At 50.4% G+C, this 17,038-nt stretch overlaps 1 protein-coding gene across 6 annotated transcripts in view; it reads left to right on the top strand.

Annotated features, from left to right (window-relative positions):
* The window catches only part of LOC144265359 (class I histocompatibility antigen, F10 alpha chain-like), a 594,986-nt gene that overhangs the window by 12,007 nt on the left and 565,941 nt on the right, over window positions 1-17,038 (top strand). For 4 of the 6 annotated variants that reach the window (XR_013346263.1, XR_013346262.1, XM_077817983.1 and 1 more), the window contains exon 2: window positions 1,150-1,413. The exons of the other annotated variants lie outside the window; for them this stretch is intronic. Coding sequence is in view for 2 of the 4 variants with exons in the window: in XM_077817983.1 (XP_077674109.1) it covers window positions 1,150-1,413 (264 nt within the window). In the remaining 2 variants the exon portion in view is untranslated. The remainder of the gene's footprint in view (window positions 1-1,149; window positions 1,414-17,038) is intronic. 6 annotated transcript variants of the gene reach the window in all.

Here is a 17,038-nt window from a genome sequence, read left to right as displayed (position 1 = left end):
AGCAACTACAACACAGTTCTTAACAGGAAGGACATGGGGTCAAGCTACCCTCTCTGTGGCACCCAACCCCCCTCCCCTCCCCCTGGTTAAGCTAAACCTGCTGACTTGGCTAATTTACAGCCTGCTGACTTGGCTGCTTTTAGCAATAAGCCATAGTGGTTTCAGGCACTTTACTGGTTTGCCAAAGTCTCCCCGTATAGCCCCATCTCAAAAAAGATATATTGGAATTGGAAAGGGTTCAGAAAAGGGCAACAAAAATGACTAGGGGTAAGGAACGGTTGCTGTATGAGGAGAGATTAATAAAACTGGAACTTTTCAGCTTAGAAAAGAGAGAACTAAGGGGGGTTATGATAACGGTATATAAAACCATGACTAAAGCTATGTTTTTTTCACAGAGGACACAGAAGTCATGGAATTCATGACTTCCAGCAGTCTCTGTGACTTCAGACTGCAATGGCCAGGAGCTGCGAGCTATTAGCTAAGATGGGCAGGGATGGTGTCCCTAGCCTGTGTTTGCCAGAGGCTGGGAATGGGTGACAAGGTGTTCATTTGATGTTCATTCCCTCTGAAGCACCTGGCACTGGCCACTGTTGGAAGGCAGGATGCTGGGCTAGACAGACCTTTGATCTGATTCAGTATGGCCATTCTTATGTTCTTAATAAATTATAGTAAATTATGTAAACAGCTGGGGCCCTGGTTCCCACCTGCAGCTTGGACACTTCCCTCTAACCCCCCCTCCCCCCAGCTTCAGCCCCCCAGCCCTTCTCCTACTTCACACTCCCCCATAACATCCCACTCCTGCTCCTCACCCCCACTTCCAGCCCTGCCCTTTCTCCTGGGCCCACTTTCCTTCTTCTCATTTCCTTTAGCCCCTGTACCCCCAATACACTCTCCCTGTCTGCTCCCCTACTCCTCACACACACTCCAGCCACCCCGTACTTCCTCTGCCCCTCTCCAGCCCTGACCCCCCCCCGGCTTTCACCTCCTACCCTGACCCCTCTTTCTCCCTGGACAGGCTGTTGTGTGGGCCCATCCCCAGGTCTCCCTCACACAGGAGCATTCCTGAGGCCTGGTGCTACTTCTCATGTAGTCAGGAGCTTCGATCTGACCCCCCCTCTCTCCCCCGCCCCGAATTTTCCCCTCTCTTAGGCCTGCACTCCACGCGCATATACAACACAGTGGTGTCGGAGCCCGGCCCAGGGCTGCCCTGGTACAGCGCTGTCGGCTACGTGGATGATCAGCTCTTCGTGGACTACACCAGCGAGAAGCGGAGGGTGGAGCCACACACAGAATGGATGGCTCGGAACGTGGACCCACAGCACTGGGATGAGCAGACCTGGCGTGCACGGCGCTGGCAGGCCTGGTTCAATGCGAGTCTGAACGCCCTGCGTGAGCTCTACAACCACAACAAGGGTGAGTGCAAGGCAAGGCCTGGCCCACGGACACAGAGAGGGGCGTGTTGATGTAAGCAGGTGGAAGGGACACAGGGATCCACATCGGGGATGGTGGTGTCAGTGTGAGCGGGAGGAGGGGACGGAAGGCTCAGAGGGGCATTTTCTCATAAGAGTCAGTGTGAACATGGGAGCGAGGGGCTGCAGGATGGAGGTTTTCACGTGAAAAACTTTTTTGACACCTTCCAGAATGGGACTGTCATGCTGTTCCCTCCCCAAACACTCCAGATTTCTGCTACCAGTCCCACTTGCAGCTGCTTCGGAGGACCCCCCGCCCTTCATGTGTGGTCATTTCCCAGGCAGAGCATCAGAGGGGCAAAGGCTAGAAGGTCCCATCAGACACGACTAGTCTGGCCTTCTGGTCACCCAGGCCAGAGAATCGTACCCAGCAATTCCTGCGCTGAGGGGTTTGTTCCTCCCGGCTACGATAGTGACGCTGTCAGACCCTAGAGCTAGAACAGGGCTCTGAGATGTCTTGGCTCAATGCCCAGACACCGAGTGATGGGGAATCCCAATATCGACAGCCCCAAGTGTTCAAACATCACAAGTCAGGCCCACAAAATGCTGAGTTTGCCTTATCTTAAGTGTCATGAGTATTTTGGGAATAATATTGGAGATTCTGCTGCAAATCCTACTTCAATGCCTCAGCGTGGTGCAGCGGTAACCCTGGCTGTTCGACAGCGATGGTAGCGGAGTGCATTCTCCAGCAGGTCTAACCATGCTGTCAAGGTGTCAGACTGTCAGCCCAGCGAGGGGGTTGCTTCCTCTGTGGAGGGGTGTATAATCCCTCTTTCTGAGGCTGTAAACTAGCTAAATTGGAGAGGTTAACACGCCACTGACAACCCAGCCAGCGGGTGGCTGAAAACAATGGCTAAAACAACATGGAAAACCAAGTCTCGGTTCTCTACATGTTCCTCGATCGCCACTCCGGAGGCAGTGAGGCATTTGAACGACGAGAGGCTGCAAAGAATCTCAGGTGCCAGGTCGTCAAAAGGAATCTGGATTTCCTATCAAGGAGATATGGGCTAGCATGGCGAAGGATGGCCAGAGCGAGAGAAGATTGGAAGATGTGTTGTGATCGGCTCAGTCTGAACTGATGAAGGACCGACAGTCTACGCATTGGAGATTATTTTTATTTGCTTTCTGGTTTGAGCCTTTCGGGGACAAATTTTCAGGGTTTTCACTGCTGCTCTTATTACTTTTAAAAAAGAGCGAAGACTCCCCTAATCCCAGGAGCTCGGGCTTTAATAAAACCACCCACTATCATGAGATGCACAGTTAAGTCACACGAGCAGGCAGCGCTGCATTCACCCAGCCCTGGGGAGAAGCTGCTCACTGGTGAGCCTTCATTGTTCATTTTGTCTTTTTTCTAGAGTGAGTTTAGGTAAGGTCAGATTCCTCTTCACTCCTCAGGAGGAGGGTCTGACATTGACTTGGGTTGGAGAGTTAGTTAGAGAATCAGCCCCTGTAACGTGCAGAAGCTCCAGGGCTACCTTACTCCTGGCAGCAGAAATCACAGCACACGTTATAGACGATGAGGGATGGAGGAGAGCTCAGGAGGTCATCTAGTCCAACCCCCTGCTCATGGCAGGACCAGCACCCACTAAATCATCCCAGCCAGGGCTTCGTCAAGCCAGGCCTTAAATACCTCTAGGTATGGAGATTCCACCACCTCCCTAGGTAACCCATTTCAGTGCTTCAGCACCCTCCTAGTGAAATAGTTTTTCCTAATATCCAACCTAGACCTCCCCCCCCCCGCAACTTGAGACCATTGCTGCCAGTTGGAGCTCCCAGGGTCAGGCAGGTTCTCCTGCACGCTATCGATATATGTGTAAAGAGCTGTTCTTCCTGCTCAGTCCCCAGTGTGGGGGCTGTAGCCAGGCCCCTGATTGTGCTGTCTCAGTTAGCATGGTGATGATCCATAAACTTTCAGTGCCTGGCACTGCTGAACTGTCCCTGGCTTGTGGGGGTCTCTCTGATGGACTTCCTGCCCCCGGCCCTGCTCTGCCCTTCCTGACAAGATTTTCACTCACCAGTCCCCTGATTCCCCTGTGTCAGTGGTACTGGCCTGTGACATTGGTCCTCACCCAGGAGTGTGCCCAGCCCCTCCTAGTGCCCTCCCCCCAATCCCTCCTGGCTCCCAGCACTGAGACAGCAGCAATAAGAACTAATTTCCATCCTGCCCTGGACACCTGGGTTCCTGGGGGCCCTGCCCCAAGACTAAGCGACAGGGCGGAGGGTTGCCAAGTGTCTGCCCCCCTAGCCCACCCCCTCTGTAGCTAGTTTAACCCTCTCCTGACTAGTCTCACCCATTGGTCCCCTCCTGCTGAGCCTGTCCAGCCTGACCTGCTCACACGGACATTGGCCTCCCCAGTGCTGAGAGAGGGGCTCCACTCACCTGCCCCTAACCCTGCGCTGGCAAGCTGCTGTTCAGTCCCCCCGCCCTCTCCCCAATCACTGTCCCGACTGCCCCCTCCTGCCCTCCTCCCCTCATTTACCCCCTCCCCCTCGCAGTCCCAGGGCTGTTGGCTTGTGGGACACTGGTCTCGAGTCGTACATCTTGGCAGCGTTTATGTCGACTCCTGACGATTTAGGGCTTCTGAGTGTGCTGGAGCTGCTGCTGATCAGGCTTCCCCCACCAACGGGGTGCAGCTGGGCCCCCTGCAGGATCCCTGCTGTCTGTGTGGAGGGCACTGGGGCAGGTGGAGCAGTCCTCACAGTCATCAGGCTCCTTCTCCTCCCCAAGCCCAAAGGAAAAGCAGAGCAGCTCCGGGGAGTTAAGCCCCGGCACAGGATCCTTCAGCGTGGTATGGGTCAGAGTCTGCTGCTGCCGATTCTTCAGGGAGGGGCAGCTCTGAGAGAAGGAAGCACGAATCCAGGTCTGGCAGGTGCAGGAGCCCTCAGTGTCCCCTGGGAGAGGGACAGCTCTCTGATTCCAGCTGGGATCCTTCGAATCCACGTGTAAGAGGGCAGTTTCCGGTTTAGAGCGACCACCCAAGGAAACACCTAAGACAGACAAAGAGGAGCCAGATCAGAATAGCAGTGACACCGCTCAGCATAGAATCATAGAAGGTCTGGGTCGGAAGAGACCTCAGGAGGGCATCTAGTCCAACCCCCTGCTCAAAGCAGGACCAACCCCAACTTTGTCAAGCCAGGCCTTAAAAACCTCTAAGGACGGAGACTCCACCACCTCCCTAGGTAACCCATTCCAGCGCATTACCACCCTTCTAGTGAAACAGTGTTTCCTAATATCCAGCATGGACCTCCCCTGCTGTAACTTGAGAACATTGCTCCTTGTTCTGTCATCTGCAACCACTGAGAACAGCCTAACTCCATCCTCTTTGGAACCCCCCTGTGGGAAGGCTGCTATCAAATCCCCCCTCACTCTTTTCTCTTCTGCAGACTAAATGAGCCCAGTTCCCTCAGCCTCTCCTCCTAAGTCATGTGCCCCAACCCCCTAATCATTTTCATTGCCCTCCGCTGGACTCTCTTCAATCTGTCCACATCCTTTATGTAGTGGCGGGACCAAAACTGGACACAATACTCCAGGTGTGGCCTCACCAGTGCCGAATAGAGGGGAATAATCACATCCCTTGATCTGCTGGCAATGCTCCTACTAATGCAGCCAATATGCCGTTGGCCTTCTTGGCAACAAGGGCACACTGCTGATTCATATCCAGATTCTCATCCACTGTAACTCCTAGGTCCTTTTCTGCAGAACTGCTTAGCCAGTCAGTCCCCAGCCTGTAGCAGTGCATGGGATTCTTCCGTCCTAAATGCAGGACTCTGCACGTGTCCTTGTTGAACCTCATCAGATTTCTTTTGGCCCAATCCTCCAATTTGTCTAGGTCACTCTGGACCCTATCTCTACCTTCCAGCATATATACCTCTCCCCCCATTTTAGTGTCATCTGCAAACTTGCTGAGGGTGCAGTCCATCCCATCGATCGTTAATAAAGATGCCTCTGTCTTCACGAACAAGGTCAGCTCCCAGACTACTGCACTGGGCAGCACAGCATGGGGAGGAGGTGACCAGCCCTCTGTGGAGAAAGAAGTGGTTCGGGACTATTTAGAAAAGCTGGACGAGCACAAGTCCATGGGGCCGGATGCGCTGCATCCGAGAGTGCTGAAGGAGTTGGCGAATGTGATTGCACAGCCATTGGCCATTATCTTTGAAAACTCATGACAATCCGGGGAAGTCCCGGACGACTGGAAAAAGGCTAATGTAGTGCCCATCTTTAAAAAAGGGAAGAAGGAGGATCCTGGGAACTACAGGCCAGTCAGCCTCACCTCAGTCCCTGGAAAAATCATGGAGCAGGTCCTCAAGGAATCAATTCTGAAGCACTTAGAGAAGAGGAAAGTGATAAGAAACAATCAGCATGGATTCACCAAGGGCAAGTCATGCCTGACTAATCTAATTGCCTTCTATGACGAGATAACTGGCTCTGTGGATGAGGGGAAAGTGGTGGACGTGTTGTTCCTTGACTTCAGCAAAGCTTTTGACATGGTCTCCCACAGTATTCGTGCCAGCAAGTTAAAGAAGTATGGGCTGGATGAATGGACTATAAGGTGGATAGAAAGTTGGCTAGATTGTCGGGCTCAACGGGTAATGATCAATGGCTCCATGTCTAGTTGGCAGCCGGTATCAAGTGGAGTGCCCCAAGGGTCGGTCCTGGGGTCAGTTTTGTTCAATATCTTCATAAACGATCTGGAGGATGGTGTGGATTGCACCCTCAGCAAGTTTGCAGATGACACTAAACTGGGAGGAGTGGTAGATACGCTGGAGGGTAGGGTTAGGCTACAGAGGGCCCTAGACAAATTAGAGGATTGGGCCAAAAGAAATCTGATGAGGTTCAACAAGGACAAGTGCAGAGTCCTGCACTTAGGACGGAAGAATCCCATGCACCGCTGCAGACTAGGGACCGAATGGCTCGGCAGCAGTTCTGCAGAAAAGGACCTAGTGGTTACAGTGGACGAGAAGCTGGATATGAGTCAACAGTGTGCCCTTGTTGCCAAGAATACTATGGGTGATCGTATGAAAAGCTTTGCTAAAGTCAACATGGATCACGTCCATCACTTTCCCCATATCCACAGGTTTCAGAGTAACAGCCGTGTTAGTCTGTATTTGCAAAAAGAAAAGGAGTACTTGTGGCACCTTAGAGACTAACCAATTTCTTTGAGCATAAGCTTTTGTGAGCTACAGCTCACTTCATCGGATGCATACTGTGGAAAATACAGAAGATGTTTGTTTTTATACACACAAATCATGAAAAAATGGGTGTTTATCACTACAAAAGGTTTTCTCTCCCCCTACACCACTCTCCTGCTGGTAATAGCATCCGATGAAATGAGCTGTAGCTCACGAAAGCTTATGCTCAAATAAATTGGTTAGTCTCTAAGGTGCCACAAGTACTCCTTTTCTTTCAGCTTATGTAAAGTGATCACTCTCCTTACAATGTTTATGATAATCAAGGTGGGCCATTTCCAGCACAAATCCAGGGTTTAACAAGAACGTCTGAGGATGGGGGGAGGGTTGAGGAAAACAAGGGGAAATGGGTTACCTTGCATAATGACTTAGCCACTCCCAGTCTCTATTCAAGCCTAAGTTAATTGTATCCAGTTTGCAAATGAATTCCAATTCAGCAATCTCTCGCTGGAGTCTGGATTTGAAGTTTTTCTGTTGTAATATCGCAACTTTCATGTCTGTAATCACGTGATCAAAGAGATTGAAGTGTTCTCCGACTGGTTTATGAATGTTATAATTCTTGACATCTGATTTGTGTCCATTTATTCTTTTACGTAGAGACTGTCCAATTTGACCAATATACATGGCAGAGGGGCATTGCTGGCACATGATGGCGTATATCACATTGGTGGATGTGCAGGTGAATGAGCCTCTGATAGTGTGGCTGATGTTATTAGGCCCTGTGATGGTGTCCCCTGAATAGATATGTGGGCACAGTTGGCAACGGGCTTTGTTGCAAGGATAAGTTCCTGGGTTAGTGGTTCTGTTGTGTGGTATGTGGTTGCTGGTGAGTATTCGCTTCAGGTTAGGGAGCTGTCTGTAGGCAAGGACTGGCCTGTCTCCCAAGATTTGTGAGAGTGTTGGGTCATCCTTTAGGATAGGTTGTAGATCCTTAATAATGCGTTGGAGGGGTTTTAGTTGGGGGCTGAAGGTGATGGCTAGTGGCTTTCTGTTATTTTCTTTGTTAGGCCTGTCCTGTAGTAGGTGACTTCTGGGAACTCTTCTGGCTCTGTCAATCTGTATCTTCACTTCCACAGGTGGGTATTGTAGTTGTAAGAAAGCTCGACAGAGATCTTGTAGGTGTTTTTCTCTGTCTGAGGGGTTGGAGCAAATGCGGTTGTATCTTAGAGCTTGGCTGTAGACACTGGATCGTGTGGTGTGGTCAGGGTGAAAGCTGGAGGCATGTAGGTAACAATAGCGGTCAGTAGGTTTCCGGTATAGGGTAGTGTTTTTGTGACCATCATTTATTAGCACTGTAGTGTGCAGGAAGTGGATCTCTTGTGTGGACTGGACCAGGCTGAGGTTGATGGTGGGATGGAAATTGTTGAAATCATGGTGGAATTCCTCAAGAGCTTCTTTTCCATGGGTCCAGATGATGAAGATGTCATCAATATAGCGCAAGTAGGGTAGGGGCATTAGGGGACGGGAGCTGAGGAAGCGTTGTTCTAAGTCAGCCATAAAAATGTTGGCATACTGTGGGGCCATGCGGGTACCCATAGCAGTGCCACTGATTTGAAGGTATACATTGTCCCCAAATGTAAAATAGTTATGGGTAAGGACAAAGTGATCACTTTACATAAGCTATTACCAGCAAGAGAGTGGGGTGGGGGGAGAGAAAACCTTTTGTAGTGATAAACACCCATTTTTTCATGATTTGTGTGTATAAAAACAAACATCTTCTGTATTTTCCACAGTATGCATCCGATGAAGTGAGCTGTAGCTCACGAAACTTATGCTCAAATAAATTGGTTAGTCTCTAAGGGTATGTCTACACTACGGAATAAGGTTGAATTTATAGAAGTCGTTTTTTTAGAAATCGGTTTTATATATTCGAGTGTGTGTGTCCCCACAGAAAATGCTCTAAGTGCATTAAGTGCATTAACTTGGCGGAGTGCTTCCACAGTACCGAGGCTAGAGTCGACTTCCGGAGCATTGCGCTGTGGATAGCTATCCCACAGTTCCCACAGTCTCCGCTGCCCATTAGAATTCTGGGTTGAGATCCCAATGCCTAATGGGGCTAAAACATTGTCACGGGTGGTTCTGGGTACATATCGTCAGGCCCCCCTTCCTTCCCTCCCTCCGTGAAAGCAAGGGCAGACAATCGTTTCGCGCCTTTTTTCCTGAGTTACCTGTGGAGACGCCATACCACGGCAAGCATGGAGCCCGCTCAGGTAACCGTCACCGTATGTCTCCTGGGTGCTGGCAGACGCAGTACGGCATTGCTACACAGTAGCAGCAACCCATTGCCTTGTGGCAGCAGACGGTACAGTATGACTGGTAGCCGTCCTCGTCATGTCCGAGGTGCTCCTGGCCACGTCGGCTGGGAGTGCCTGGGCAGACATGGGCGCAGGGACTAAATTTGGAGTGATTTGACCAGGTCATTCTCTTTAGTCCTGCAGTCAGTCCTATTGAACTGTCTTATGGTGAGTAGGCAGGTGATACGGATTGCTAGCAGTCCTATTGCATCATCTTCTGCCGGGCAGGCAAGAGATGAGGATGTCTAGCAGTCCTACTGCACCATCTTCTGCTGAGCAGCCATGAGATGTGGATGGTATGCAGTCCTTCTGCACCGTTTGCTGCCAGCCAAAGATGTAAAAGATAGATGGAGTGGATCAAAACAAGAAATAGATCAGATTTGTTTTGTACTCATTTGCCTCCTCCCCCGTCTAGGGGACTCATTCCTCTAGGTCACACTGCAGTCACTCACAGAGAAGGTGCAGCGAGGTAAATCTAGCCATGTATCAATCAGAGGCCAGGCTAACCTCCTTGTTCCAATAAGAACAATAACTTAGATGCACCATTTCTTATTGGAACCCTCCGTGAAGTCCTGCCTGAAATACTCCTTGATGTAAAGCCACCCCTTTGTTGATTTTAGCTCCCTGAAGCCAACCCTGTAAACCGTGTCGTCAGTCGCCCCTCCCTCCGTCAGAGCAACGGCAGACAATCGTTCCACGCCTTTTTTCTGTGCGGATGCCATACCAAGGCAAGCTTGGAGGCCGCTCAGATCACTTTGGCAATTAGGAGCACATTAAACACCACACACATTATCCAGCAGTATATGCAGCACCAGAACCGGGCAAAGCGATACCGGGCGAGGAGGCGACGTCAGCGCGGTCACGTGAGTGATCAGGACATGGACACAGATTTCTCTGAAAGCATGGGCCCTGCCAATGCATGCATCATGGTGCTAATGGGGCAGGTTCATGCTGTGGAACGCCGATTCTGGGCTCAGGAAACAAGCACAGACTGGTGGGACCGCATAGTGTTGCAGGTCTGGGACGATTCCCAGTGGCTGCGAAACTTTCGCATGCGTAAGGGCACTTTCATGGAACTTTGTGACTTGCTTTCCCCTGCCCTGAGGCGCATGAATACCAAGATGAGAGCAGCCCTCACAGTTGAGAAGCGAGTGGCGATAGCCCTGTGGAAGCTTGCAACGCCAGACAGCTACCGGTCAGTTGGGAATCAATTTGGAGTGGGCAAATCTACTGTTGGGGCTGCTGTGATGCAAGTAGCCCATGCAATCAAAGATCTGCTGATATCAAGGGTAGTGACCCTGGGAAATGTGCAGGTCATAGTGGATGGCTTTGCTGCAATGGGATTCCCTAACTGTGGTGGGGCCATAGACGGAACCCATATCCCTATCTTGGCACTGGAGCACCAAGCCGCCGAGTACATAAACCGCAAGGTGTGCTTTTCAGTAGTGCTGCAAGCTCTGGTGGATCACAAGGGACATTTCACCAACATCAACGTGGGATGGCCGGGAAAGGTACATGACGCTCGCATCTTCAGGAACTCCGGTCTGTTTCAAAAGCTGCAGGAAGGGACTTTATTCCCAGACCAGAAAATAACTGTTGGGGATGTTGAAATGCCTATATGTATCCTTGGGGACTCAGGCTACCCCTTAATGCCATGGCTCATGAAGCCGTACACAGGCAGCCTGGACAGTAGTCAGGAGCTGTTCAACTACAGGCTGAACAAGTGCAGAATGGTGGTAGAATGTGCATTTGGACGTTTAAAGGCACGCTGGCGCAGTTTACTGACTCGCTTAGACCTCAGCGAAACCAATATTCCCACTGTTATTACTGCTTGCTGTGTGCTCCACAATATCTGTGAGAGTAAGGGGGAGACGTTTATGGCGGGGTGGGAGGTTGAGGGAAATCGCCTGGCTGCTGTTTACACGCAGCCAGACACCAGGGCGGTTAGAAGAGCACAGGAGGGTGCGGTACACATCAGAGAAGCTTTGAAAACCAGTTTCATGAGTGGCCAGGCTACGGTGTGAAAGTTCTGTTTGTTTCTCCTTGATGAAACCCCCCGCCCCTTGGTTCACTCTACTTCCCTGTAAGCTAACCACCCTCCCCTCCTCCCTTCGATCACCGCTTGCAGAGGCAATAAAGTCATTGTTGCTTCACGTTCATGCATTCTTTATTCATTCATCACACAAATAGGGGGATGACCACCAAGGTAGCCCAGGAGGGGTGGTGGAGGAGGGAAGGAAAATGCCACACAGCACTTTAAAAGTTTACAACTTTAAAATTTATTGAATGCCAGCCTTCTTTTTTTTGGGCAATCCTCTGTGGCGGAGTGGCTGGTTGGCTGGTGGCCCCCCCACTGCGTTCTTGGGCGTCTGGGTGTGGAGGCTATGGAACTTGGGGAGGAGGGCAGTTGGTTACACAGGGGCTGTAGTGGCAGTCTGTGCTCCAGCTGCCTTTGCTGCAGCTCAGCCATACACTGGAGCATACTGGTTTGATCCTCCAGCAGCCTCAGCATTGAATCCTGCCTCCTCTCATCACGCTGCCGCCACATTTGAGCTTCAGCCCTGTCTTCAGCCCGCCACTTACTCTCTTCAGCCCGCCACCTCTCCTCCCGGTCATTTTGTGCTTTCCTGCACTCTGACATTATTTGCCTCCACGCATTCGTTTGTGCTCTGTCAGTGTGGGAGGACAGCATGAGCTCGGAGAACATTTCATCTCGAGTGCATTTTTTTTTCTTTCTAATCTTCACTAGCCTCTGGGAAGGAGAAGATCCTGTGATCATTGAAACACATGCAGCTGGTGGAGAAAAAAAAAAGGGACAGCGGTATTTAAAAAGACACATTTTATAAAACAGTGGCTACAATCTTTCAGGGTAAACCTTGCTGTTAACATTACATACATAGCACATGTGCTTTCGTTACAAGGTCGCATTTTGCCTCCCCCCACCGCGTGGCTACCCCCTCAACACTCCCCCCTCCCTGTGGCTAACAGCGGGGAACATTTCTGTTTAGCCACAGGCAAACAGCCCAGCAGGAATGGGCTCCTCTGAGTGTCCCCTGAAGAAAAGCACTCTATTTCAACCAGGTGACCATGAATTATATCTCACTCTCCTGAGGATAGCACAGAGAGATAAAGAACGGATGTTGTTTGAATGCCAGCAAACATACACTGCAATGCTTTGTTGTACAATGATTCCCGAGTACGTGTTACTGGCCTGGAGTGGTAAAGTGTCCTACCATGAAGGACGCAATAAGGCTGCCCTCCCCAGAAACCTTTTGCAAAGGCTTTGGAAGTACGTCCAGGAGAGCCGCGAATGCCAGGGCAAAGTAATCCTTTCACATGCTTGCTTTTAAACCATGTATAGTATTTTAAAAGGTACACTCACCGGAGGTCCCTTCTCTGCCTGCTGGGTCCAGGAGGCAGCCTAGGGTGAGTTCGGGGGGTACTGGCTCCAGGTCCAGGGTGAGAAACAGTTCCTGGCTGTCGGGAAATCCGGTTTCTCCGCTTGCTTGCTGTGAGCTATCTACAACCTCATCATCATCATCATCATCTTCTTCGTCCCCAAAACCTGCTTCCGTATTGCCTCCATCTCCATTGAAGGAGTCAAACAACACGGCTGGGGTAGTGGTGGCTGAACCCCCTAAAATGGCATGCAGCTCATCATAGAAGTGGCATGTTTGGGGCTCTGACCCGCAGCGGCCGTTCGCCTCTCTGGTTTTCTGGTAGGCTTGCCTCAGCTCCTTCAGTTTCACGCAGCACTGCTTTGGGTCCCTGTTATGGCCTCTGTCCTTCATGCCCTGGGAAATTTTGACAAAGGTTTTGGCATTTCGAAAACTGGAACGGAGTTCTGATAGCATGGATTCCTCTCCCCATACAGCGATCAGATCCCGTACCTCCCGTTCGGTCCATGCTGGAGCTCTTTTGCGGTTCTGGGACTCCATCATGGTCACCTCTGCTGATGAGCTCTGCATGGTCACCTGCAGCTTGCCACGCTGGCCAAATAGGAAATGAGATTCAAAAGTTCGCAGTTCTTTTCCTGTCTACCTGGCCAGTGCACCTGAGTTGAGAGCGCTGTCCAGAGCGGTCACAATGGAGCACTCTGGGATAGCTCCCGGTGGCCAATACCGTCGAATTGTGTCCACAGTACCCCAAATTCGAGCCGGCAAGGCCGATTTAAGTGCTAATGCACTTGTCAGGGGTGGAGTAAGGAAATCGATTTTAAGAGCCCTTTAAGTTGAAATAAAGGGCTTCATCGTGTGGATGGGTGCAGGTTTACATCGATTTAATGCTGCTAAATTCGACCTAAAGTCCTAGTGTAGACCAGGGCTATGATGCCACAAGTACTCCCATATCCACAGAGCCAGTTATCTCATCATAGAAGGCAGTCGGGTTGGTAAGGCATGACTTACCCTTGGTGAATCCATGTTGATTGTTCCTGATCAACTTCCTTTCCTCCAAGTGCTTCAGAATGGATTGCTTGAGGACCTGCTCCATGATTTTGCAAGGGACTGAAGTGAGGCTGTAGTTTCCTGGGTTCTCCTCCTTCCCTTTTAAAAATTTGGGCACTATATTTACCGTTTTCCAATCATCCGGGACCTCCCCTGATCACCACAAGTTTTCAAAGATAATGGCAAATGACTCTGCAATCACACCAGCCAATTCCCTCAGAACCCTTGGATGCATTAGATCTGGACCCATGGATTTGTGCATGTCTAGGTTTTCTAAATAGTCCTGACCTGTTCTTTCACCACTGAGGGCTGCTCACCTCCTCCCCGTACTGTGTTGCCCAGGTTAGCAGTCTGGGAGCTGACCTTGTCTGTGAAGACCGAGGCAAAAAAAGCATTGAGTACTTCAACTTTTCCACATCATCTGTCACTAGGTTGCCTCCCCCATTCAGTAAGGGTCCCACACTTTCCCTGACCACCTCCTTGTTGCTAACATACCTGTAAAAACCCATCTTGTTATCCTTCACATCCCTTGTTAGCTGCAACTCCACTTGTGTTTTGGCCTTCCTGATTACACCCCTGCATGCCCGAGCAATATTTTTATACTCCTCCCTAGTCATCTGTCCAAGTATCCACTTCTTGTAAGGTTCCTTTTTGTGTTTAAACTCACCAAAGATTTCACTGTTAAGCCAAGCTGCTCGCCTGCCATATTTGCTATTGTTTTTGTACATTAGGATGGTTTGTTCCTGCACCCTCAATGAGGCTTCTTTAAAATTCAGCCAGCTCTCCTGGAATCCTTTCCCCCACATATTAGCCTACCAGGGGATCCTGCCCATCAGTTCCCTGAGGGAGTCAAAGTCTGCTTTTCTCAACTCCAGGGTACATAATTTGCTATTCTCCTTTCTTCCTTTTGTGAGGATCCTGAACTCAACCATCTTGTGGTCACTGCTGCCTAGGTTGCCACCTACTTCTACTTCCCCTGCCAATTCTTCCCTGTTTGTGAGCAGCAGGTCAAGAGGAGCACAGCCCCTGGTCGGTTCCTCCAGGACATGTTCCAGGAAGTTGTCCCCAACACTCTCCAAAAACTTCCTGGATTGTCTGTGCACTGCTGTATTGCTCTCCCAGCAGATGTCAGGGTGCTTGAAGTCCCCCATTAGAATCAGGGCCTGTGATCTGGAAACTTGTCAGTTGTCCAAAGAAAGTCTTGTCTACCTCATCCTTCTGATCTGGTGGTCTATAGCACATGCCCTCCATTACATCACCCTTGTTGCTGTCGCCTATAAATTTAACCCAAAGACTTTCAATAGGCTTTTCTCCAGTTTCAGACTGGAGCTCTGAGCAATCATACCGCTCTCTTACATACAATGCAGCTCCTCCACCTTTCCTCCCATGCCTGTTCTTCCTGAACAGTTTATACCCATCCGTGACAGTGCTCCAGTCATGTGAACTTCCCCACCAAGTTTCTGTTGTTCCAATCACATCATAGTTCCTTGACTGTCCCAGGACTTCCAATTCTTCCTGCTTGTTTCCCAGGCTTCTTGCTAGTAAGATAACTAGCCGATTGCCCCAGTTTCTCAGTATGTATCCGGAGGCTTCCCCTTTTGCACCCTCCTCCTTGTGTTTCCTCCCAGTATCCCACTTCCCTCTGGGCTTAGGTCACCATCCCCCGGCGAACCTAGTTTAAAGCCCTCCTCACTAGGTTAGCAAGCCTTCCTGTGAAGATGCTCTTCCCTGTCTTCGTTATGTGGATCCCATCTTTTCCTAGCAATCATTCTTCCTGGCACAACATCCCATGGTCGAAGAATCCAAAGCCCTCTCTCCAACACCATCTGCGTAACCACGCATTCACCTCCATAATTTGACGATCCCTACCTGGGCCTTTTCCTTCAACAAGGAGGATGGACGAGAACCTGATTTGCACCTCAAACACATTTATTCTTCTTCCTAGAGCCATGTACTTTGCAGTAACCTGCTCAAGGTCATTCTTGGCAGTATCATTGGTGCCCGCATGGAGAAGTAGGAAGGGGTAGCAGTCCGAGGTCTTGATCAGTCTCAGCAGACACTCCATCACATCCTGAATTCTAGCTCCAGGCAAGCAGCACACTTCTCGAGTCTCCCGGTCTGGTCGGCAGATGGATGACTCCGTCCCCCTGAGGAGGGAGTCCCTGACCTCCACCTCCCATCTCCACCTCTTGGGAGTGGTGGTCATGGAACCCCCATCCCTAGGACAATGCATTTCATGCCTTCCGGTCGATGGGGTCTTCTTCCTATCCCTTCCCTCAGAGGGCTCTTCCAAATCCCTCTCTGCAGTAGTACCTGTGGAGAGAGACTGAAATTGGTTTCAGAGTAACAGCCGTGTTAGTCTGTATTCGCAAAAAGAGAAGGAGTACTTGCGGCACCTTAGAGACTAACCAATTTATTTGAACATAAGCTTTCGTGAGCTACAGCTGACTTCATCGGATGCATACTGTGTGCATCCGATGAAGTGAGCTGTAGCTCACGAAAGCTTATGCTCAAATAAATTGGTTAGTCTCTAAGGTGCCACAAGTACTCCTTTTCTTTTTGAAATCGGTTTCTTACCTCTATTTGCATTGGGGGTACATAAGTTCTCCTCTTTCTTCTTCTGGAGGTCACATGCTGCCAATATTCTTCCCCGTTCTGTGCTGCCCTCTCTGATTCTTCAGCATGCTGTGCCTCCAAAACCAAACTCTGACTGCTATACAGAAATTCTTCATTTTGTCTGATGCAACACAGCGTTGATACGTGGTTCTCTAGTCCTTTAACCTTTTCTTCCAATATGGAGACCAGCTTGCACTTTGTACAGACGAAGTCGCTTCTGTCCTCTGGGAGAAGACAAACGTGGCACATCCTGTGCAGGTCACAACAGCTGATCGCTTGCTATCCATGTCTTCCTTCTAAGAGCCTCCTCAGATGTTGTATGTACTGCTTACAGGAGCCTGAAAGGCAAAAACACCCTGTGCAGCACGCCTCCCCCCACCCCCACAGTATTGTCTCTGAGGATCCCAAACCGAACCGCGTATTTCTCTCAGCATGGCCTTGATAGACATGGTCTGGGAAGAACGGGCAGCCCCAGGAGACACTGAGAGACGGAGCAAGGTGGCTAAGAGATGGTACAGCATGCACCAGTCCCGAATCAGAGTTTATTTCCCTTCCTAAGGTCGATGCAGCAGGGACGTGCCTAGCTAAGGACACAGCAATGCCTTCAGAGGCAGATTTCAATCTAAGATCCCCTCCCAGACAGGAGGATGGGCACAACACTGTGAGGCAGCCTCTGAAACCCTGAGAGCTCCCGCTAAGTCCCTTGCTCTGCCCAGCAGGACTGACTGGCCTGTATGAATCTGTCCCTCTCAAATATAGGAAAAACTTTGATCTGGGGGCCTCTCAGAACGATTTCCCTGGTAGCATCCGTCACTTCTGACTCCCATCTGGAAGCCTTTTGGTCCTCAGCCAGAGCCAGGAGCTGCAATGCCGTTGCCTGTCAGAATATGCAGCTGTATGCCTGGAAGGCAGCTGGCCAGGCAGCAGTGACCTTAGCATCATCCATGTGTTCAGGAGGGGAAATTATCTGGGGCATCAGTGTGTAAGGTGGCGGCCAACTCCTCAGGCAAATCAAAGATGTCCATTG

This window comes from Eretmochelys imbricata, chromosome 5 (assembly GCF_965152235.1).
Source record: "Eretmochelys imbricata isolate rEreImb1 chromosome 5, rEreImb1.hap1, whole genome shotgun sequence".
Classification (NCBI taxonomy): domain Eukaryota; kingdom Metazoa; phylum Chordata; order Testudines; family Cheloniidae; genus Eretmochelys; species Eretmochelys imbricata.
This window is presented reverse-complemented; position numbering and strand designations above follow the sequence as displayed.